Raw genomic sequence first — 24,183 nt, 5'->3', positions numbered from 1 at the left:
TCTTTCTGCATGATAATCTTAAATCTAACAGAGTTATGATCACTGTCTGCAAAATGCTTCCAGATTGATAATGTAACCAGGCAAGTGGTTGAAGTATCTAAAATTACCATGACTTTGTTGGACCTTATTTTAAAAAGCTCTCCTGGATACATTTTAAGCATTCTGGTCCCTCAACCTTTTACCCTGTGACTACCCCAGTTCATGTCAGCAAGGTTGAATTCCCTTACTACCTTATTACTTGTACACTTCTCAAATTTGGTTGCAGATCTGCACATCCCTCTCTTGGACTGCTAGAGCCTATATACACTCCCAGCAATGTAACTGCTCCTTTTTAAGATTAGGTTCTACCCATATGGTTTCATTTGAGAAGCTTTGAGAAATTATCCCTCATCACTGCTGTGATCAATTCGCTCATCAATATCGACATACCCTCTACTTTGAACTCCTTCCCTGTCATACCTGACAATCCTTTATCCTGAATATTGTGCGGCCAATTCCGCCCCTCTCTCAACCAGGTCTCAGGAGATAGCAATTACAACATACCAGCATGTTTTAAATAGTGTCTCATTTGCCTTTAAAACAAATGCAGCAAACCTTTTATTAACTGACACTTACAGAACCAGAAGTGTGCCATTTGATCAAATAATAAATCGAATCAGTCCATATAATCAATGGAAAACACACACTACATAATAGAAATGTAATGCAGAGTGTACATACACTAATATACTTTACTTGCAGGATAAATTACTTAAATAACAACGCAACTTTGTGTTAAATATTACCAGCAGAGAGCTTTCATACTTGCACCCTCAGCTGACTACTCAGACATCACGGAGTCTGCGATAATACAGTAAACCTCTGGTATTTCAGATATAATTTTTGTCAGTTTGAAGGATAATGACATGGATGTGAACATTGGAGGAATGATTAGTAAATCTGCATTATAGGAAGGACATCGAAGTTTTGGAAAGGGTTCAAAGGAGATTTACTAGGATGTTATCTGGTATGGACGGAAGGACTTATGAGGAAAGGCCGAGGGACTTTAGGCTGTTTCCGTTACAGAGGACTTTGCGATGTGACTTAATTTAGACAGAAACAACAATCAGAGGGTTAGATAGACAGTGAGAGCCTTTTTGCCATGGATGGTGATAGCCAGCATGAAGGGACGTAGCTTTAAATTGAGGGGTGGCAGATATAGGACAGATGTCAGAGGTAGTTTTCTTTACTCAAAAGGGGTGAGCAACAGTCGTAGACCCGCCAACTTTAAGGAAATGAAATAGTGCAGTTGAGATTGGCTTCAGTTTGGTTCCACAGACAACATAGAGGGCTGAAGGGCCTGCACTGCGCTGTAACGTTCTATGTTGTTTGTAGATGACACCAATATTGGTAGTATAGGGGGACGGCAAAGAAAGTTACCTCAAGGGTACAATAAGGCCTTGCTCAGATGGGCAAGTGGACTGAGGAGTGGCAGATGGAGTCCAGGGCATAGGTTTAAGGTGAGAGGGGAAAAGATTTAAAATGGACGTAAGGGGCAACATTTTCATGCAGAGGTTGGTGTGTATGGAATGAGCTTCCAAAGGAAGTGGAGGCTGGTACAATTACAACATTTAAAAAGCATCTCAATAGGTATATGTTTAGGAAGGGTTTAGATGGATATGGGCCAAGTGCTGTGCAAACAGGAATAGATTAACTTAGGATATCGGATCGGCATGAATGAGTTGGACCGAAGGGTCTGTTTCCATGCTGTATATCTGAGTCTATGAATGCAAGATGCTGCACTTTGGTAAGAAATCAGGGCAGGACTTATATACTTAATGGTAGGGTCCTGGGGATTGTTGCCAAACAAAAGGACTTTAGAGTACACATTCATAAGATTACTTACAGTGTGGAAACAGGCCCTTCGGCCCAACAAGTCCACAACGACCCACCGAAGCGTATACCACCCAGACCCATACTCCTACATTTACCCCTTCATCATGGCCAATTCACCTAACCTGCACATTTTTGGATTGTGGGAGGAAACCGGAGCACCGGAGGAAACCCACACTGACACGGGGAGAATGTGCAAACTCCACACAGTTCCTTGAAAGTAGAGTCGCAGGTAGATAGGATAATGAAGGCAGCATTTGGTAAGCTTGCCTTTATTGGTCAGTGCACTGGAGTATGAGAATTGGGATGTCATATTACAGCTGTACACGACATCAGTTAGGCCACTTTTGGAATACTGCGTGCAAGTCTGGTCTCCCTATGATAGAAAGGATGTTGTGAAAGTCAAAATGGTTCAGAAAAGGCTTAAGGACGTTGTCAGGGTAGGAGGATTTGAGCTATAGGAAGAGGTTGAGTAGGCTAGGGTTGTTTTCCCTGGAGCAGAGGCCGAGGGGTAATCTTGCTGAAGTTAATAAAATCATGAGGGGCTTGGATAGGGTAAATAACCAAAGTCTTTCACCCCAGGTAGTTTCAAGACTAGAGGGCATAATTTTAAGGTGTGAGGGAAAAGATTTAAAAGGGACCTAAGGGGCAACATCTTCACACAGACAGTGGTGCATGTATGGAATGAGCTCCCGGGGTGGTGGTAGAGGCTGGTATAACAACATTTAAAATGCATCTGGATGGGTATATGAATATTTTACTCAAATATTTGCAATTTTGCCCGCATTAAAAATGACACTACATTTCAGATAATTGCAGACCATTTTAGAAATGCCCCAAAAGGTAAGAAATAGTAAGTTTGACTTATTTCCCTACTTTTAGGATTGAAGATAATCCTCCTCAAAACCTGGTTAAGAGTCCACAATCATCCCTAATAGCAGAAAAATAAATCCCAAGTCAAACAGTTTACAGATGTTTCCATCGTTGTCAGTGGTTTCTTGACATATTAGGTACCATGACTCAAGTGTGCAAAACAGTGATGACCAGAACAATTCCTCAAGTTGCCCAGACAACAGTGGAAAAGTTTACTCTAATAAGCTCATTAGCAAATATGATCTCTGCCCCATTTCAGTCTCCTAACTTGAGGAGAAATATTCCAGCTGCAATCTCATGTTACCAGATCTTATAAATATTTAGATGTGAACATTATTCTTAATTGCTTTGTAAATTAGTACAAAGTATCCAGGCTAGATTTGACACAATTTATATTTAGCACACCTATGTTCAGGTAATGCAACTATTTATACAAATTCTAATCCACTTTACTGATTGCACCATCGCATCCCCTTCCCTCGCCACAATCCCAAACCAAACATTTAGGTTGATTTTCCCCTCAATCTCGTTTCTGTATTTCCCCAATACTCTCAATCTCACTATTCTACTGGACCTTGAACTGAGGTTCGAATCCTGTATCGTCTCCATCACTCAGACTGCTCACAGTTCTGTTTACCAAACAAACCATTAACATTAAGAAATTTGAATTTCTACTGAAGAGCTGAAAGGAAAACTCAAATTTGACATTAAAAGATGTCTACCATTAAAAAAAAGCAAACTTAAGGCAACATTAGCTAAACATTGCAGTAAGCAACTTACATTCTAAATTACAGAAACTACCCTATTTTTAAACATTGAAACTGATCAAAAATCTGCTGCTGCAGTTATACTTTACTTTCCTGCATGTCCTGGAAAGCAAATCTCAACTCTTCAGGTATTTTCCCCAATTCCTTAATCAGCCTGGCAACTCTTAAATCAGTGCTAGCTATCAGTGCAAGAAAAATGTTAAGATTCCTCCAAGTAGCTAAAGCTAGACAGATTTTCCAGTCTTTTTAATCTTCATAAACTTGACCACTTCAATCTGAGCATGCACTTCCATCCTCATGGTAAACCACAAAGACTGGCTGGCTCACTCTTCCCGAAAACCTGGAATACTGATAGGTCCATGAAATTCAATGATATCCTCTCAGAAGACTATGCAGTCCAACAGTATCTTACGTATGCCTCAATCTAGATTCTCCAAGAGAAACCATTTTCCACATTCGCCTGGTCAAGTCCCCTCAGGATCCTTCTGTTTCACTTATGTCATCTTCGACTCTAAGCTCCAGAGGACTAGGTATTTCCTCATCCCAGGTAATAGTATAGTAAATCTTCTGAATAGCTTCCAACACTTGTAAGAACTGTGCCCTGTACAGCACGATACTCTAGATGCAGTCTTACATCTGTATACCAACATCAACGAACTGACCACCTATCAAGGGCTGAGATGGCCTGGACACATCATCCGCTTGATGAACAAGAGACTCCCCAAGTTGGTGCTCTACTCCCCACTTCAAAATGGCATGTGAGCCCCAGATGGACAGAGGAAGTGCTTCAGTGATACCCTCAAGGTCTCACTGACAAAATGCAGCATGCCCAGAGACACCTAGAAATCACTGGTCCACGACCATCCAAAAGTAGAGCAGCATCTGGGAAGATATGAAGTATCTCAAGACATGCTGTTGACAAAAAGTGGAAGCCAGGTGTAAGTAACAGAAGGGGTACACAGCCACTCCAATGCTCCACCCACCCCTTCCCAACATCACCTGCCCCAAATATAACAGAGCCTACAGAAGCTGCATCGATATGTATAGCTACCGGTGGCCTCATCCTGAATTGAGAGAGTCATCGCCAATGAGAGGGGGACTGCTAATGACAACTGATTGTATAACTGAAGCATAACTCCCCATCCTTGCACTAACTCCCCTTACAATAAAAAAATTCAGTTAGTTTTCCTGATTACTTTCTATACTTGCATACAAGCCTATTAGAATACTTACACCCCTCTGCATTTCAGACTTCTGCAACCTCTCAACATTTAGATAATAGGCATCTTTATTATTCTTCCTTCCAAAATAAGTGATCTCCCATTTTTCTACACTGATCTCCATTTGCCAGATCTTTGTCTACCCAACCTATTGTTAAGATCTTTATTTTTATTTTTGGTTTGGAACTGTGAGCTGCAGTTGAAAATTGAACTTTTAACTTTGAGCAGCAACTTGCATTAAAAACAGAGCAAACAAACTGATGTTTGTTTATGAGAACTGGCCTGGAAAGATAATTGCAGGTTAATTATTGTCCGAAGAACACGACAAGCGTTTTGGCTGAGACGTTCCATACTCAGAGCTGGCAATGATTGGTCAATCAAGGTCAGGTTGGTGCTGGCCAGCCAACTACACAACATTAGTAGAAGAGAGGAAAAAGAAGAGAGTGAACCAGTTTGACTGCGATTTTGAAGCCATGAATGTGCTTTACAAAAGCTTCTCGATAGTTCTGCTGTGTTTTGCTCTCTATTTGGTTTTCACTGCAGTTGTCTACTCGTTAGTTGTTTGGATAAGAAAGTACCCCTCTAAGCAGTGGTGAATAATCCTGGAAAACTACAGTTTTGCATGAATTGACTTTGGAATTCAATCATAACCTAGAGTTTGAAATAAAACTACAGGAGAAACTCAGGTCTGGCAGCATCTGCGGAGAGAAAGCACAGTTAAGTTTTTGAGTTTAGTGACCCCTCTTCAGAACTCTAAGAAGGGTGACTGGACTCGAAATATCAACTGTGTCAGATGCATCAAGGTTCCCCACCAGTTTCTGGTTCTGTTACAGATCTTCAACATCTACTGTTCTTTATTCTACTTTAACACCTAGAGAGTGATTTACTGCAGAATTTGGATAGCATGTCATCAGAAAGCAGGTTAGTACATCTCCTCTAGTGAATGCTTCTAAAAATATTTACTATTTCAATTAATTAGTTTATTTAACTTATCCAAGTACTTTCACCTGCTTGCAGGAAGCAAACAGCAACTGCTTCATTACTTCACATTTATATTGTCTTTGATTTATTGGTTAAAAGTCGCATTTTACAGAAACTGGTGAAGGGAAATAAACTGGCTTCTTTCAGGGTCGAGGCATTTTGTTTTACCGCAAAGAACTAATGGAGCTTTTCTTTTCCAGAGGTCTGGTGGCTTCTGCGCAAACATCCATACTCACAAATGATTCAACTGTCTGGGAGGCAGAAGGCTTTTGTGTTTGATAAGTGGTCACCATAACAGATTAATCAGCTACATCTTGCCTGCCAAATCTTAACTTTGTATACACCTGCTAACTTCAGCACCATCTGCAGTCCTTCTCCCATAACTGCAGCAAGCAAAGGTCTGAACAGCATTTAAAAGTTAGGTCACTTGCTGCAGTTTTTAAAAAGCATGTCCAACAGCCCTTGGTTTTCAAAACAATTCTTTTCCCATTTCAATTCACAATCAAAAATAGACAATATTCAAAGTTATGGTCTTCATGACCTGTAATTTTAAAAAAAAGTCTAATAGTGACCATGTAACTATGTTAATTGTTGTAAATACGCATTTGATTCTCTAGTATCCTTCAGGGACGGAAATGTACTGTCCTTACCTAGTCTGGTCTGCAGACAACTCCAGACCCAATACCAAAAACCCTCTGAAATAGCCCAAACAAGCCACTGAGTTCAAGGGGCAATTAGAGAAAGGCAATGAATGTAGATCCGGTCATCAGTAGCCAAATCCATGAAGAAATATTGAAAACAACTGATCGCCCTAGACTGTCAACTTGATTCTCCTGTTAGGAGCACACTGCTTTTCTTATAAATTCAACTTTGGATATTTCTGACTGAAGACAAAAGCTAATCCAATGGCCTCAGAGCTGTTGTAAACTCAGTATTCATTTTCCATCCATTAGCACCATCGTATCCTGTCAGACATCTGACTGAAGTCACATGCCTTACTAGAAATGACATTTACGTCACTGTACTAAATGACTGACCCTTTTAAAAACAAAACAAAAATCACCTTCACAGTTGACCTAAACCTATCTGCTCATCTTTAACATCCAAATTATATACAAAATAAAGTTTTTATAGTTACTTCTACACTCAGCTATTCCACTGCTGGCTGACCTCCCACACATCACCTTCACACTTTGAAATCATTCAAAACTCTGCTCCTAGTATTGTAACTCACTGCAAGTCCTGTTTCCTTGTGGCTTTAGGGGTCTTCATTTAAAAATTCTTATTTTTGTTTTCAAATCCCTCCATGACATCGCTTGTTGCAATCTCTGCAGTCACATCGAAACTCAATATTCACCAAGGTATCTGCACTCTTCACTGTAACCCTGTGTGCATTTCCAGTGTAACCGCACACTAATGGTATCCACTCTGTTAGTTGCCCATGCGCTAAGCTCTGGAATTCCATGTCTACACCACTTTACTTGGTCTCATTTAAGATACTTCTTTCAACTAGCTTCTTGACCAAGCGACCAATATCATAAAGCTCAGGTGATGTCATGTTTTGTTTTACAATGCTTCTGAAAGGCATCATGGGATGTTTTATTACATTAAAAAAGTGCTATTCAAGTCACTGTTGTTATTGTTAACATCCAGGATCTTCTTGATACTTCTATCCTTACAAACCAGTTCAAACAGATCCTCTTATAGAGTCAGATGTACACCATGGAAACTGACCCTTTGGTCCAACCCATCCCTGTCGACCAGATATCCCAACCCAATCTAGTCCCACCTGCCAGCACCCGGCCCATATCCTTCCAAACCCTTCCTATTCATACACCCATCCAAATGCCTCTTAAATGTTACAATTGGACCAGCCTCCATCACTTCCTCTGGCAGCTCATTCAACACACATACTACCCTCTGCGTGAAAAAGTTGCCCCTTAGGTCTCTTTTATATCTTTCCTTTCTCACCCTAAACCTATGCCCTCTAGTTCTGGACTCCTCCACCCCAGGGAAAAGACTTCACCTATTTATCTTATCTATGCCCCTCAATTTTGTAAACCTCTATAAGGTCACCCCTCAGCCTCCGATGCTCCAGGGAAAACAGCCCCAGCCTGTTCAGCCTCTCCCTATAGCTCAGATCCTCCAACCCTGGCAACATCTTTGCAAATCTTTTCTGAACCCTTTCAAGTTTCACAACATCTTTCCGATAGGAAGGAGACCAGAATTGCATGCAATATTCCAACAGTGGCCTAACCAATGTCCTGTACAGCTGCAACATGACCTCCCAACTCCTGTACTCAATACTCTGACTGATAAAAGGAAAGCATAACAAACGCCTTCTTCACTATCCTATCTACCTGCGACTCCACTTTCAAGGAGCTATGAACCTGCACTCCAAGGTCTCTTTGTTCAGCAACACTCCCTTGGACTCCCTAAGTCCTGCTAAGATTTGCTTTCCCAAAATGCAGCACCTCACATTTATCGCTTTTATTTCTTCCCTCAAGATTCTATTTTGTTTACAATCAGCCTCATCATCCAATCCTTTCATTTCACTCCTTATCTCAGTCTGAAGAAAATGTTAATCAAACCTACTTATTCGTATTGGCAATTAAAAAAATTAATGGAGTAGACCCACTAGCCTGGGTTCACATTGCAGCAGGCAAAACAAACCCTTTCAGTCCAGTAGCAAACACTATCCAAAGAACTATACTGCACATCAGATCTGATTGTGGATAGTTTCAGAAACAATTTAAATCTTTGCTCATTAGCATAGCCATTGTATACTTATATGGAGATTAAGTCAATGTACAAGTGTTAAGGCTTACTGAAATTAGAGTACTTGCCAATTTACCCAGGCCCAAAAATTCAGGTACTTTCCAATTTACCCAGGCCCAAAACAGAATATCGCAAGTTCAAATTCCTCATCGTGTGATAACCTCACAGCACAACTGGTTATGTGCAAGCACGAAATCTCCAATACACCTTCTAAAAGGATAATATATTCAAGTAAAAAGCGAGGTCTGCAGATGCTGGAGATCAGATGAAGGGCTTTTGCCCGAAACGTCGAATTTCCTGTTCCTTGAATGCTGCCTGACCTGCTGCGCTTTAACCAGCGAACACATTTTCAGCTAGGATAATATATCCCAATGTACCTGGCTCAGAGTATGAGACTCAGTTATTCCTCACAGTTTGATTATAATTATTTTACTCAACATCACAGGCAACAGATTATTTCTCATCTGTAATGAGAAACCTTGGCTTCAGTTCAATTTCAGAAGAGTCACACAGTGCTCAATGAAATGATATTCAAGGCAAAGGACATCAAATCTGTTTAAATACGTCTATGCTTTTGAAATCCAGATATTTTCACATAAATAATGTAGAAATATTTAGGACTTTGTCACCTAAAAAGTTGACAAAATACTTTTAAGCTGTGAATATCTGACAGGATTCTAAACATTCAAATTATGATTAAAACAAACATTTTTTTGCAGAATGCATAGCTAGGTGTCCAGTGATTAGAATCTGTTTCATATAGGGTTGAGTAATGCTGTGTCACTTCATGACAAATAAACAGCCTTCTGATAGTCTTCCTATACGTTGTTCATAACATGCACAACTTACTTTAAAAACCTTAACGGACAGTATTGGATTTCACAATTTTTTATATTAAAGTAGCAAAAATTAATCTCAAATTTTCCTTTCTGGGTGGTCATGACTTAAACTAACCTCAATTATGCAAGGAGATAAAAAGAGGAAAAGAGTTTCCTACTGAGGAAAATTAATTCTTAGTTTTGGTCAAGTACATATCAGAATAGGCTTATGGTGTTTGTCTCTAATTTAAACTACTTATATCAATGATAGATGTTAAAAAGCAGATATTACATGTCACTGCAAATATAACTCCGGTCTACAAAGAGGGAGACAGAAATTAGGAAGCTACAGGATGGTTCATCTAACATTAGTCACAGGAAAATGCTGGAATCTATTCTTAAGGATGTTAAAGCAGGGATGCTTATTGAAACAAAATCAGGCAGAGTCAACATGGTTTTGTGAAAGGGAAATGGAACTTGACAAATTTATTAAGAGCACTTTGAAGTAGTTACAAGCAAAATGTAAAAATAGTGTACTTGAAGGCATTTGACTAGATGCCACACCAAACGTTAATTACTAACCAGAATAAGAGCTTTTGGTATAAAGGATAATGTTACCATGGAGAGAAGATTGACTCTTGTTTCTTGTTAGCTAACCAGGGTGTTAATTTGAGTCAGAATAAGTTGGCAAGATGTAATAAGTAGAATGCCACAGGCATCAGGGGATTCAACAATTTACAATCAACAGCATAGATAGGATAAGTACACAAATTCTTTTCCCTGGGGTTGAGAGTCCAGAACTAAGGGGCATTGATTTAGGGGGAAGAGGAGAAAAATATATAAAAGAGATCTAAGGGGTAACGTTTTCACACAGAGGGTGGTATGTGCATGGAATGAGCTGCCAGAGGAAGTGATGGAGGCTGGTATAATTTTAATATTTAAAAGGCATTCTGGATGGATATATGAATATGAAGGGCTTGGAGGGATACTGGCCAGATGCTGGCAGGTAGGACTAGATTGGGTTGGGATATCTGGTCAGCATGGACAAGTTGGACCGAAGGGTCTGCTTCCATGCTGTATATCTCTATGACTCTATAACTTTGTTGACTGAGTGGCAACTAAACTGGCTGATGTCAAAGTAGAAAAGTAAGTTGTGAAGAGGACATAAAGAGTCGATAAGGTGAGTTAGAAAGATTAAGTGAGTGAGCAAAGATTTGATAGTGAAGTAATATATGGGAAATGTGAACTTGTCTCACTTTGGCAGGAAGAATAGAAAAGAAAAATTAAATTTGGGAGATACTGCAGAACTGAGGTGCAAAGGGATCTGGATATCCTGGAGCATGAATCAGAAAAAGTAAGCATGCAGATGCAGCAAGTGATTTGGGAAGTTGCTAGTTATTACAAGGACAATTGGATACAAAAGTAGGATGCTGTACAGGGCAATGAAAACACAACTTGAATAACGTATACAATTTTGTTGCCTTATTTAAGAAAGGATATTTTTGCATTTGAAGCAGTGTGGAGAAGGCCCATTCCTGTTATGTGGGCAATGTTGGGCAGGTTGTGCTTCTATCCAGTGGAGCTCAGAAGAATGAGAAGTGATTTTATTGAAACGCACAAAATCCTGATGAGACTTCACATGGTAGATGCTGAAAAAATAATTTCCTATCTGGGTTGCCAGAACTAAGGGGGACAGTTTAAAAATAAGCAGAATCTCATTTAATACAGAGATGAGAATTTGTTTTTGAGGGAGCAGAGACTAGAAATTCTTTTTCCAAAGGATTAGTAGAAGGGCAGAGGATCGTTGAATATTTTAAGACAGTAGATAGATTTCCTAGTTAGTAGATTCTAGATTAGAGTGGTGCTGGAAGAGCACAGCAGTTTAGGCAGCATCCGAGGAGCAGGAAAATCGACATTTCAGGCAAAAGCCCTTTATCAGGGCTAGATTTCCTAGTTAATCAAAAATACAAGGATATTGAAGGTAGGCAACAAAGTGAAGGCGAGATCATCAGACCAACCATGACCTTGTCAAATAGCACAGTAATCTTGAAGGGCCAAATGATGAATTTTTGCCATTAACGTGTACATGTGTACAGGTTACATATTAAAACACAATGAATTGCCCAACCAGCCAGTTCAAATTCTCCAACATATTTTCTGAAAAAAAACTGCAATCCATTGTAAGCATGCATTCCTGTGTCTATAGAGTTAACCCTGTAAATTAGAAATACAGAGCAGATTAGAGGACACAATATGCATCAGAAGAGGTTCACTTAGTTGTCAAGAACATGAAGTTGGACATCCAAAACTTTGTTACAACTTGTGCAGCTTCTAGAGCTTGGCAATAGCATGGTGAGAAGCTGAAGGATTTGCAAATAGGAAACAGGAAATCTTTGAAAATAATTCAAGTGATTGAGAAGGATTGGATAAAGGTTGGAAAAATGGCTGCACCAGAGCAAAGAGTCTCAAGGCTTAGCAATACCTCCCGAAAGTAGGAGGTAGTCGTTTGGTTTTGTTACATTTTGCTGGGAATCTTGGAATTTGCCAAGACTGCAGCGCAGACAGTTTGTCAGTACTGTGAACACAGAAAAATGAGGTAAGTATTCCATGGGATCCAGCAGTAGTGATGGCCTAGTGATTTTATTGCTGGACTGTTAAATCCAGAGATCCAGCTAATATTCTAGGGATCCAGGTTTGAATTCTACCAAGACAAATGGTGGAACCTGAATTCAGTAAAAGTCTGGAATTAAGAGCCTAATGGTGACCATGAATCCATTGTCAATTGTTGGAGGTTCACTAATGTCTATTAGAAAAGGAAACTGCCATTCTTGCCTGGTCTGGGGTGCCTGTGACACCAGACCCACAGTAATTTGGTTAACACTTAACTAGCCTCTGGGCAGATAGGGCTGGGCAATAAATGCTGGCCGAGCCAGTGATCCCTTCATCATGTGAATGATTAAAGGAAAAGATCTAGGAACTTTGTAGGGGAATGAAGAGGAACAATTTCAAAACTGGACTTTTTTGTGAAAAATTGTATAAATAAATTATTTTGAAAGACACTACTAGGAATAGGGGACCAGAGTGTGGGATCACGGACAGCTTTCATAAAATAAAATACGTACACAACTCTAGCTCAAGCTATTCTTAAATCAGAAATGTTGCCTCAAAAAAAATTCTCAATTTCATCCTTGAAACAGTTTCTATCAAGTGCTGCAGAATGAAAGGGGAAAAGAGAGATGCCCAACTTCAGTGAAAGAATTTGTTTTGGAAGTTGCATTCCCTTTAGCAAGAAAACTTCATTAAGCTTAACAAACTTAGAAACAATCTGACAACCAAACAGAAAATATATTCATATTTTGTAGTAGTTTCTTTGAAATTACTTTACAGTTTTCCATTTTACTGGGAGGTCCAGGGATTCAAATGCAAAATTGTACTTAATAAAGTCCAGATTTTCTTTTTGAAAGGCTGATGCCTGAAGCTGAAAATTTAGGAGGATACTAAAAATAAACAAAAGAATTCCAAATATAAATACGACAATGATGTTGTGAAGAAATGTTTAATATGCAGTAATTAAGTATTACTTTGGACATTTTAAAGAATTTAACTAGGTAAAAACAAGACTGCAGATGCTGGAAACCAGATTCTGGATTAGTGGTGTTGGAAGAGCACAGCAGTTTAGGCAGCATCCGAGGAGCAGCGAAATCGACGTTTCGGGCAAAAGCCCTTGACCTCTTCATTTCCAACCGATTACCTGCCCTCAACCTCTTCATTACCAACTGCCACTGGGACATTAACCGCCTCAATCTGTCTACCTCCCTCGCCCACTCCAACCTCACACCCTCAACGTGCAGCCCTCCAATCCCAACCTCACCATCAAGCCAGCAGATAAAGGGGGCACAGTGGTAGTTTGGCGCACTGACCTCTACACCACTGAAGCCAAACGCCAACTCGAGGACACATCTTCCTACTGCTCCCTCGACCATGACCCCACCACCCCCCCCCCCACCCTCGCCATCACCGAACCATCATCTCCCAGACCATACAGAACCTCAACACCTCAGGAGATCTCCCACCCACAGCTTCCAACCTCAGTCCAGGAACCCCGCACTGCCCGGTTCTACCTCCTTCCCAAGATCCACAAGCCTGACCACCCTGGCCGACCCATTGTCTCAGCATGCTCCTGCCCCACTGAACTCATCTCTACCTATCTCGACACTGTCCTATCCCCCCCTAGTCCAGGAACTCCCCACATACGTTCGAGACACCACCTACGCCCTCCACCTCCTCCTAGACTTCCGTTTCCCCGGACCCAACGCCTCATCTTCACCATGGATATCCAATCCCTCTGCACCTCCATCTGCCATGACCAGGGCCTCCAAGCTCTCGTTTTTTTCCTCTCCAGACGTCCCCAGCAGTACCCTTCCACCGACATTCTCATTCGTTTGGCTGAACTGGTCCTCACCCTTAATTTCTCCTTTGAATCCTCCCACTTCCTCCAGACCAAAGGGGTAGCCATGGGCACACGTATGGGCCCCAGCTCTGCCTGTCTCTTTGTTGGCTACATAGAACAGTTGATCTTCCGTAATTACACCGGCACCTCTCCTCATTTCCTCTCCCGCTACATTGATGACTGCATTGGTGCCACCTCGTGCTCCCACGAGGAGGTTGAGCAATTCATCAACTTCACCAACACATTCCACCCTGACCTTAAATTTACCTGGACCATCTCTGACACCTCCCTCCCCTTCCTGGACCTTTCCATCTCCATTAATGACGACAGACTTGACAATAACTTTGTTTTTTTACAAACCCACCGACTCCCACAGCAACCTGGATTACACCTCTTCCCACCCTACCCCTTGCAAAAATGCCATCCCGTATTCCCAATTCCTCCGCCTCCACAGTATCTGCTCCCAGGAGGACCAGTTCCACCAAAGAACACACCAGATGGCCTCCTTCTTTAGAGACCGCAATTTCCCTTCCCACGTGGTTAAAGATGCCCTCCAAAGCATCTCGCCCACATCCCGCATCTCCGCCTTCAGACCCCACCCCTCCAACCGTAACAAGGACAGAACACCCTGGTTCTTACCTTCCACCCTACAAACCTTCGCATCAACCAAATCATCTGCTGTCATTTCCGCCACCTCCAAAAAGACCCCACCACCAGGGATCTATTTCCCTCCCCACCCCTTTCTGCCTTCCACAAAGATCGTTCCCTCCGTGACTACCTGGTCAGGTCCACGCCCCCCCCCACAACCCACCCTCCCATCCTGGCACCTTCCCTGCCACCGCAGGAACTGTAAAATCTGCACCCACACCTCCTCCCTCACCTCTATCCAAGGCCCTAAAGGAGCCTTCCACATCCATCAAATATATTTTACCTGCACATCCACTAATGTAATTTACTGTATCCATTGCTCCCGATGCAGTCTCCTCTACATTGGGGAGACTGGGCGCCTCCTAACAGAGCGCTTTAGGGAACATCTCCGGGACACCTGCACCAATCAACTATACCACCCCGTGGCCCCCTCCCACTCTGCTGAGGACATGGAGGTCCTGGGCCTCCTTCACCGCCGCTCCCTCACCACCAGACGCCTGGAGGAAGAACGCCTCATCTTCCGCCTCGGAACACTTCAACCCCAGGGCATCAATGTGGACTTCAACAGTTTCCTCATTTTCCCCTTCCCTCACCTCACCCTAGTTCCAAACTTCCAGCTCAGCAGTGTCCCCATGACTTGTCCGGACTTGTCCTACATGCCCATCTCCTTTTCCACCTATCCACTCCACCCTCTCCTCCCTGACCTATCACCTTCATCCCCTCCCCCACTGTACTCTATGCTACTCTCTCCCCACCCCCACCCTCCCCTAGCTTATCTCTCCACGCTTCAGGCTCTGTGCCTTCATTCCTGACAAAGGGCTTTTGCCCGAGACGTCGATTTCGCTGCTCCTTGGATGCTGCCTGAACTGCTGTGCTCTTCCAGCACCACTAATCCAGAATAGAGAATTTAACTGCTGAGGGGAAAACAATGAAGACAAAAGGCAGTTGTATGCACAATATGGTTCTTTCCTTTTGGATTCTAATTGGTCATTTGGATCTAATTATTTTCAGCTCTTAAGTGGCTTCTCAATGGCAATTTTTTTTAAAAGGCAGTTCTCACATTTGCAAACCACCTCTACCACTAATTGATTGGTGCTTTATTTTGAGCTGTGGGTAGAATAGCACAATAGAGAAATTGAAAACAACAAACTCTGCACTATATGCAAGTCTTCACATTGCATCAATTAACCTACCATGGAATTACACTAGGAGTCTTGGAACAAATCTGACTTTCAAAACAAGCAGAGTTAGAGATTAATTGGACAATGACAAGCACATGAATTTCAGAGATGATGATTTGAAGGTTGCAGCATAAGGAAGAGTACCTTTGAAGGATTTATTGGCGCAGCGGTAGTGCCCCTACCTCGGGTTCTGCTTCAGACACGTGTACTAACATCTCTGATCAGGCTAATTAGGTAATATCACCTAAGCCTTGAAGTCACTACTAATTGTCCTAGATTTTTAAACTCCTTTCATACAAGGAGTTGATTTTACTTATTCTACTACAGGACAAGTCTAAACAGGTAGTTTCCATTATAATAAAACAAACAATTGCACATGCCAGAGATCAGAAAACAAAAAAATAGAAATTGCTGGAGAAACTCAGAAGATCTAGCAGTGTCTGTGGACAGAAAACAGAATTAATAGAGGCCTTCTTCAGACCTAGAAGCAGCTTTAAAAAAAAAGGTGTTAAAAGGAGAAATAAGTCGAGACAGGGCAAGAACAAATGGTAGCCAGTCAACCTGGGAAGAAGAGAAACTAGATCGATGATAGTGGGGTGTATGAGTAATTGAAAATGGGTTGGGTACTTTGAAAGCAATCCATCCATGATGGGACCTAGGGTCATGGGTATAAGTCATAGACAATGAAGGGAGGGGGGCATTCATGCTCTAAAATTGTAAGGTCATGAAGCAAAGGATTACATGTTGGTCTTCCAGCTGCTCAGAAATACATTGAGAACATGCAAATATTACAGTTGCATCATCAAATACCCCAAGGTTCCCCTCATGAAAAAAAGATCTGATTAGAACTTGTGCTCAGCCTGGTAAGGAAGCAGGACATAAAGGCAATTGAAATGTAAAAAATTAAACAAAAAGTCAAAGGGACAAATATATAAACTAGTGAAAAGGTAAAAATTGCTTGATATCACAATATTCTTCTTTAGTCAACATGACTAGCATACACAACATGCATCCAACTGCAGTGATGTAGATTTGATAATACACCAAAGACCACAGGACCTTCATAAAAGAATGAATTTAGTTGGGCCAAATCGATATCCTTTTCTGTAACTTCATTAACACAAATAATTGAACACTTTGATGTATGTTGAAAGTCATTAAATAATTCACTACATTATTTTTCCCACTTATTTCAAAAGCCATCATGTACCGGAAGGTACTCAGAAGGATATCAGTAAATTCAAGTCATCTGTGACAAAAGTTGATAGAATTTTATAAAATGGGTAATACAAACAATGGTTTGTTGAGTAGCAATGTTTTGTGCTACTCTAGATGAATCATTTCATCAAAGAAAGCAAGATACAGTTATGCCTGCCAAAGCTGAAGAAATTCTAGGTGATGAATGATCAGACAAAATGATGAACTAGTCATTCCCAAATTGAAGCCCTGTGAATTCTGAAGTAAAAGAGAAGGGAATAGCATTGGCAGGTGAGAGTGTGGCAAGGGACAGCAGAGGTAAACAACAGTGATTGATTTTGTGGCAATGGAAGAGGTGAGGGAATAATGGAATAGCTGAAGTGTTGTTTTGAAAGGGTGGAAGAGGGGAGGAGGCGGGAGGAGATGGGGAAGAGCAAGCTAGGATTAAGAATTTATGAAAAACCAAAATGAATGCAGTTTATAACAATCCCCCATAGGTAGGCTTTCTCATGCATCAGGAACAAATCTCTAAGTAGGAACATACAATCACAAGTTTTCCATTGTTCATATTTAAAGAGTTCAGGAAGTGAGACAAAGTACATAGGAATAGCTTGAGGCTATAATCAATTCCTCATCCCTCTTGAAGGCAAGGGTGTGAGGAGATTTTAAGAGCTATGGCTGGTCTTAATTTACCAAGTTTGATCAACAACTTCGCACATGGGAACCAAAGGTCACGTAACACACTGTTGTGTGTCACATAGTTCTGGGTTTTATCAATTCATAAAAGTAACTAATTTGCATTTTTTTTGCACTCCATTTTGTCACACAGCAAAAGTCAGTACTAAACAGAACAGAATAATCTCAAAAAATTCCTATAGTCACGGATACACTTGACTTGTAGAATTCAATAACTCAAATAGTATATTTCCCTAACTAAGCAATTTAGGAATACAAAAATTCAAATCTTTTGTCATGTTTGTTAATTCTTCCTTTATATAGCTTTTTAATAGAAAACAGATGGCAGCACAGTTTCAATAAGATACCCAGGAAGCCACTGAAAGTATTTAGAATTCGCTGATCATGAGCGTGGGTGTGTTGTTATTCAAATAGACACACCTGAACAAGAAAAGTTTGCTGAAAGTATCCAATGTGTTTTACATGGAATCATAGAATTTTACAGTATAGAAGGACTGTCTGTATGAGCTCCTGGAAGTACTACCCAGCTAGTTCCATTCTCCAGTCTTATCTGTGGCCCTCTTAATCCAATACTTTCAAATATATATCCAGCTGTCTTCTGAAACCTCCTATGGAATCCACCTCTACCACTCTCCCATGTAGTGAAGTCGCCCGTAGCTCTCTTGCTGAATCTTGAAATTGTGACGTCTAGTCACTGACAATGAGTGGCATCAGAACTGTCAAAACTGTTCATAATTGTGAACATCTCAATAGGTCCCCTCTTAATCTTCTCCACTCCAAGGAAAATAAGCTCCATTTCTCTAATCTTTCCTTGTATCTAAAACCCCAAATTCCTGGCATCATTCCAGTAAGTTTCCTTTGCATTCTGCCCAGGTAGCATGGTGGTTCAGTGGTTAGCACTGCTGGCTCAGTGCCAGGGACACAGGTTCTATTCCCACCTCAGGCGATTATCTGTGTGGAGTTTGCACATTCTCAGTGTCTGCATGGGTTTCCTCTGGGTGCTCACATTTCCTCCCACAATCCAAATCTATGCAGGTTAGATGAAATGACCCTGCTAAATTGCCCATAGTGTTCAGGAATGTGTAGGTTAGGTGCATTAGTCAAGGGTTCTGTAGAGTAACGGGGAAGGGGTTTAGGTGGGATACTCTTCAAAAGTGTCAGTGTAGACTTGCTGGGCCGAAGAGAGAGTGTTTCCACACTGTAGGGGATTCTATACGTTCCTATTTAATGTAGGGATTCTTTAAGGCCTTTAATGTCCTTCCTTAAATAAGATACTGAGAACTGAACACAATACTCCAAATGTGATGTGACCAATGACTTGTAGAGGTGTGGTCTCACATCCTAGCTTTTGTACTTTCTAACCTATTCATAAAGCCAAGGATCTTACAAGCTTTCTTAACAACCATTCCCATTTGCCTGAGCACTTTCAGCGAATTATACACATGAACCCCACGGTCCCTCTGCTCCTGTACTCCCCTCAATTTTGTACAATTGAGCCTGTACTTTTAATCAAAATGCATTATCCCACATTTCTCTGCATTGAAATTCATCTGCCAGGTGTCTGCACATTTGGACAATTTGTCTAAGTCCCTCTGAAGGTGCTCAGCATCAGACTCACAATTCACTATTCTCCCTCGCTTAGTATCTTCTGAAAACAGAGATCTTAACCTTCAGTACCAATCTGATTACATTCCCTACAATGTGGAAACAGGCCCTTCGGCCCAACCAGTCCACACTGACCCATTTCCCTCTGACTGATGCACCGAACACTATGGGCAATTTAGCATGGCCAATTCACCTGACCTGCACATCTTTGGACTGAACAAACCAGAGCACCCGGAGGAAACCCACACAGACATGAGAACGCATCTGTGTGGAGTTTGCACAATCACCCAAGGGCTGAATCAAACCTGGAACCCTACCACTGTGCCACCGTGCCTTCTAACTTATAGAAAAATGCTGTAAACATTGGTTGGAAATGTGCTGAAGCCAGTGAGATTTGATGGATATCCCTATTCATTATACCACTACCTCTGAAAACCTCTAAAATATTAAGATGTTCAAAAATAGTTTCCATTACATGGAAAAATATTTATAACCTGCTGCGACTGTAACATTAACACCATATGAATGGTTTATTAGCAAGAGCACACTTTGTGTACACAACTTGGTCTGTGCTACACTAAAAGTCCTATACTTCAGCTGGAATCTCTACTGTTGGCCCAGATTCCAGGACCATCTGGAAGTGATGTTTGAAAGGGTTCCTACTTAAAACAAACTGTTGAATCAGATGAATATAAGGAGGCTTAGAGTGTTAAAGTATGTACTCTAGGGTGAATCTAGAGTTTCTGACTTCCGTTTGTTTACATGGGGTTTTATTTGTTTATTCTGCAATTCACAAGCATTCATCAAAGCTCTATTTATGAGGGGTTTGGTCTCTCACCCTTATGTCCAAATACATGCAGTGACTTGGACATGATGGTGGTCAGAGTGTATTTACATCTTAATGGAACTTTTACAAAAACAACTTGTGTTAACAGAGCACTCTGTACATCTTTACAAAGCAGTGAATAAGATGCAAGGAAAATAAATTTCCCCTTAGCTCCATTCTGCTGAGTAAAACAAAAGCTTAGCAAGCTTTTGAATTGTGTTTCTGTGCAGGGTACAAACACCAATGGTTGTGTAAACTTACAGGTCATACACACAGGAATGATTATGGTACTGAGAGGGGACAGGAAAATCATACTGATGCAGCAAAGCTTTTTATTAAAAAAGTGAAATGGAAGAAGGTTTTGAAAGTGAATTAGTAGTGGCATGCATTAAAGTCCTGGTGGCAATGCTGAAGAGATTGAACTCAAATGTGGCTAACTATTGAAAGAAGAAAGTTCTGTTCACAAAAGCTGTCAGAGATGCCTGAGATTCAGCAACATGTGCAAGTCCAGATAAGATTACAAGGTCAGGTGGTTGCTTAATCAAGAGCCAAATACAAGCAAACAGGAGCCATTGGGATATCTTCAGTGGGGCTACCCTGAACTGAAAACATCTTTACCTTCACCTGTAAATTCTGGACAGCTGTCCTCAAAATAGGCACCTAAAATTCTATAAACCCCGGTGCTGAACAATTGTAAACAGTAAAGGGAAGGAAGAGCACCCAAGACAGAGGGGGATGGAGGTGGGAGGAATGGGTAAAGGTCATCTTGGAGAATGAATAGCTGCTCATAGGGACCATTAGTACCTGACAGACAAATGAGTTGGTTATTGTAGCAGCCCATGTGATGCCCTCACTGCATAAAAGGTTTGAGGTAAGGACATGGGAGAAGGTGCTCAGGCCCCAAAATTAGGGAACTCTATATTGAATGTATCAAAGTGGCATGCCATACTGATTGGTGCTAGGCCCACTGCTTTTTGCCATTTATATTAGTGGTTTGGATCGGAATATAGGATGTACAGTTAGTATGCTTACAGATGACACCAAAATTGGCAGTGTAGTGGACAGTGAAGGAGGTTACCTCAGAGTAAAAATTAGAAGGGAAAATGGGTCAAGGATTGACAAAGGAGTTTAATTTAGCTAAACACGAGGTGCATGTTGGTATGGCAAATCAGGGCAGGACTTGTACACTTACTTTTAGGGTCCCAAGGAGAATTGACAAACAAGCGTTTGAGCTACAGGGAAAGACGGAATAGGCTGGGGCTGTTTTCCCCTGGAGCATAAGACAATGACGGGTGAGCTTATAATGGTTTAGAAGGTCATGAGGGGCATGGATAGGGTCAACAGCCAAGGTCTTTTCCCCAGATTAGGGCAGCCAAAACTAGATTTAAAGGTGAGAATGGAAAGATTTAAAAAGGGACCTAAGGAGCAATTTTTTCATGCAGATGGTGGCATGTATATTAAATGAGCCACCAAAGGAAGTGGAGGAGGCTGGTACAATTACAACATTTTAAAAAACATCTGGATGGCTACATGAATGGAAGGGTTTGGAGGAGCATGAACCAAATGGTACTCGACTAATTTAGGATATCTGGTCACCATGAAGGAGTTGGACCAAAGGATCTATGACTCAGTCATGAAGCCCTTAGGGTCCACAAGCAGAAAGTCTGATGCTGTTCTGCCAGCTTGCACTGGCTTTGCTGAAGCACTGCAGCAAGACCAAGTCAGAAATATTGGCAGGGAACAGAAAGTTCAGGGTCATTTTTGCTGACAGAACATAGGTACTCTGCAAAGTGGTCAGTCTATGTTTTGTTTCCCCAATGTAGAGGAGGCTACATTGTAAGCTGCGAATATAGAAGGTTAGATTGAATAAAGTGCAGGTAAACCATTGCTTCATCGGAAAGATGTGCCTGGGGCATTGGGTAGCAAGGAGTGAGCAAGTAAATGGGACCCCCAGGCCATGAAGATGAAGTCAAATATTTAAGCACTTTCTTTTTATTCTTTTATACTTGAAAATGGTGCCAGATTGTGGTGACAGAACACTCTTCTGCTTTATCGCCCTAGTCAAATGTAACAATCAATCATTCATTGATCCCCAACATTTTTAGGATGCTACTCTTGTACTCCATTGTGAAGCCAGAACCAAAATATGTATTTAAAAGTTGCCGGCATCACTTTTCTCCCCCATTGTAACTTCCCTGGTTCCTGACAGCAAGGTACCTGAATTGTGACTAGAGGTAGTACAGAAATATTGTCAATTTTAAAGACTAAGAAGATTTGTTTAATTCAATTGTTTACTGAGGGTCCTATGCAAACATAATCTATGATATCATAGGAATTCCAAAGTTTGGGACATTTATATTGATAATGTTTAAAAAAAAGGAAAATTATTGCCTCACTGTGCTAAAGCTGATTAAAGGCTTAGTTAAAACAGATTCCAAATGTAAACCATTGCAAACAAATCCCAGAAACTTCACATTCAGCCTCAAATTGTTACGTTTTCAAGCTATGCCAAAATCAGTTGATTCTGGTTTAGTGTCTTAAACTACAGGATCCACAAAAGGTTAACACTTCACCAAAGAAAAGGTACTTTGCAGCTTAATACAGTCGGGGGATACTTCGTCACAGTTAAATGCAAATAGACTTTGGCATTAGTTCTTTAAATTATGCTATGACAGCTCTGGAAACTTCAACTGAAATTTCTAAAAATAGGTCAGACCAGTTTGATCAAAATAAATTCCTACTTGTGTATCGAAAGTTTTCATATACATAGGAAAACTTCAATAATGATAAGCGAGACAACCGAAGCCAAGCGACAATAAAAATGCTTTTCCTAACATTCAGATGCTGCTTTCATGGCCTGAATAGCATACTTCAAAAGATTGCAGCATGTCTGGATGTGTATGTTGTATCCTCTGCAAACAAAAACATTTGACACCATTTGCTTACCTTAAATCAGATAGTTCATAGAAGACATTTCTGGCCTCATCCTTAATATATACAGCTACATTTTGAGATTCCAGCATTTTCATTGTGAGCTGCTTAGGGAAGGCACGTACGAAGAGTGCATGAACTGTATCCATAGTTGTGATTTCATTTGGCATTGCAAACTGTGTCACTTCATCTCCGAATTGAAGATACAGCACACCTAAAAACAAAAAGGTATTAATCATGTAGATTGAGTCAAAAATAGGTACATTTTAGTTGTTCAATTCCAGTACTGTTACAAGTGAACAGCAGTAAAAAAATAAATATTTCACAAACTGATGGTTCAGCCGTGGAGCTTAAAACACTGAACTGCACGAAAAGAAGACGACCCTAAATTCCAACTTGTAACCTACTCTTTTTCAGCCACAGTTTACATTTGAATTTCAATAGTTGGCTTTAATTTCCTTTAATAAAAAGTGAGGGAAGAGAATGGTCTATGAAGAATCCGGCTTTCAGTAGCTGTCCAATTAGCATGTGGACAGGGGACTTGCTTATCTAAAATGTTACATGCATTCAATATGATCTGGCAGATAGCAGCTGTCACATCTTAGATCTCACAAATGCAAGTGTGGCTAAGATACATGCTGTAAATCCAAAGACTATTTTAATTTCCTTCTCTGACAACTTTTAAACAAGAAACCTTTGAGTGAAACAAGATGCTGGAAATACTTAGCAAGTCTAGCAGCATCTGTGAAAAAGAGAAAGAGAGTTAACATTTCAGGTTGACTGCTGCATGAAATACAGAAATGAAAATACATATTTATGAGATAAACTGAAGCAGCCCATTCTGATACATAATGTGCACTGTGTGGACCATCAAGCAGTTCAGTCAGACTGCTCTGACATGCAGTCTCTTGATGGAGATGCAAGTATCTTATTAACTATTGCTTATGACATAAGCAAGCCTAAAAGTTTGTGCAAAATACTTTCATTTATCAACACGAGTTTCTTCTGCAGAGATGGATGTATGATTCATCGTCTACATTGACACTGAATAGCTCCCTATACTGAAACATAGGGAGGATGATAGGTGGCAGCCAAGTATAAACCATCAGTGGTTTAGAATCATAGAATCCTTACAATATGGAAGCTGGCCATTTGACCACACTGACCTTCCAAACAGCGTCCCAGCCAGACCCACCACTACCCTATTCCTTTAACCCTGCATTTCCTATGGCTAATTCACTAACCTATATGATCCTGGACATTATGGGCAGTTTAGCATAGTCAATCCACCTGACCTGCACATCTCTGAATTGTGGGAGGAATCCCATGCAGACAGATGA

At 40.9% G+C, this 24,183-nt stretch overlaps 1 protein-coding gene across 6 annotated transcripts in view; it reads right to left on the bottom strand.

Moving 5' to 3' along the window:
* Positions 1 to 24,183, bottom strand: part of si:ch211-285f17.1 (sickle tail protein) — a 689,517-nt gene that overhangs the window by 157,451 nt on the left and 507,883 nt on the right. For all 6 annotated transcript variants that reach the window (XM_060825000.1, XM_060825002.1, XM_060825004.1 and 3 more), the window contains one exon: positions 22,859 to 23,057. In XM_060825000.1, coding sequence (XP_060680983.1) covers positions 22,859 to 23,057 — 199 coding nt within the window. The remainder of the gene's footprint in view (positions 1 to 22,858; positions 23,058 to 24,183) is intronic.

This window comes from Hemiscyllium ocellatum, chromosome 5 (assembly GCF_020745735.1).
Source record: "Hemiscyllium ocellatum isolate sHemOce1 chromosome 5, sHemOce1.pat.X.cur, whole genome shotgun sequence".
Lineage (NCBI taxonomy): Eukaryota > Metazoa > Chordata > Chondrichthyes > Orectolobiformes > Hemiscylliidae > Hemiscyllium > Hemiscyllium ocellatum.
This window is presented reverse-complemented; position numbering and strand designations above follow the sequence as displayed.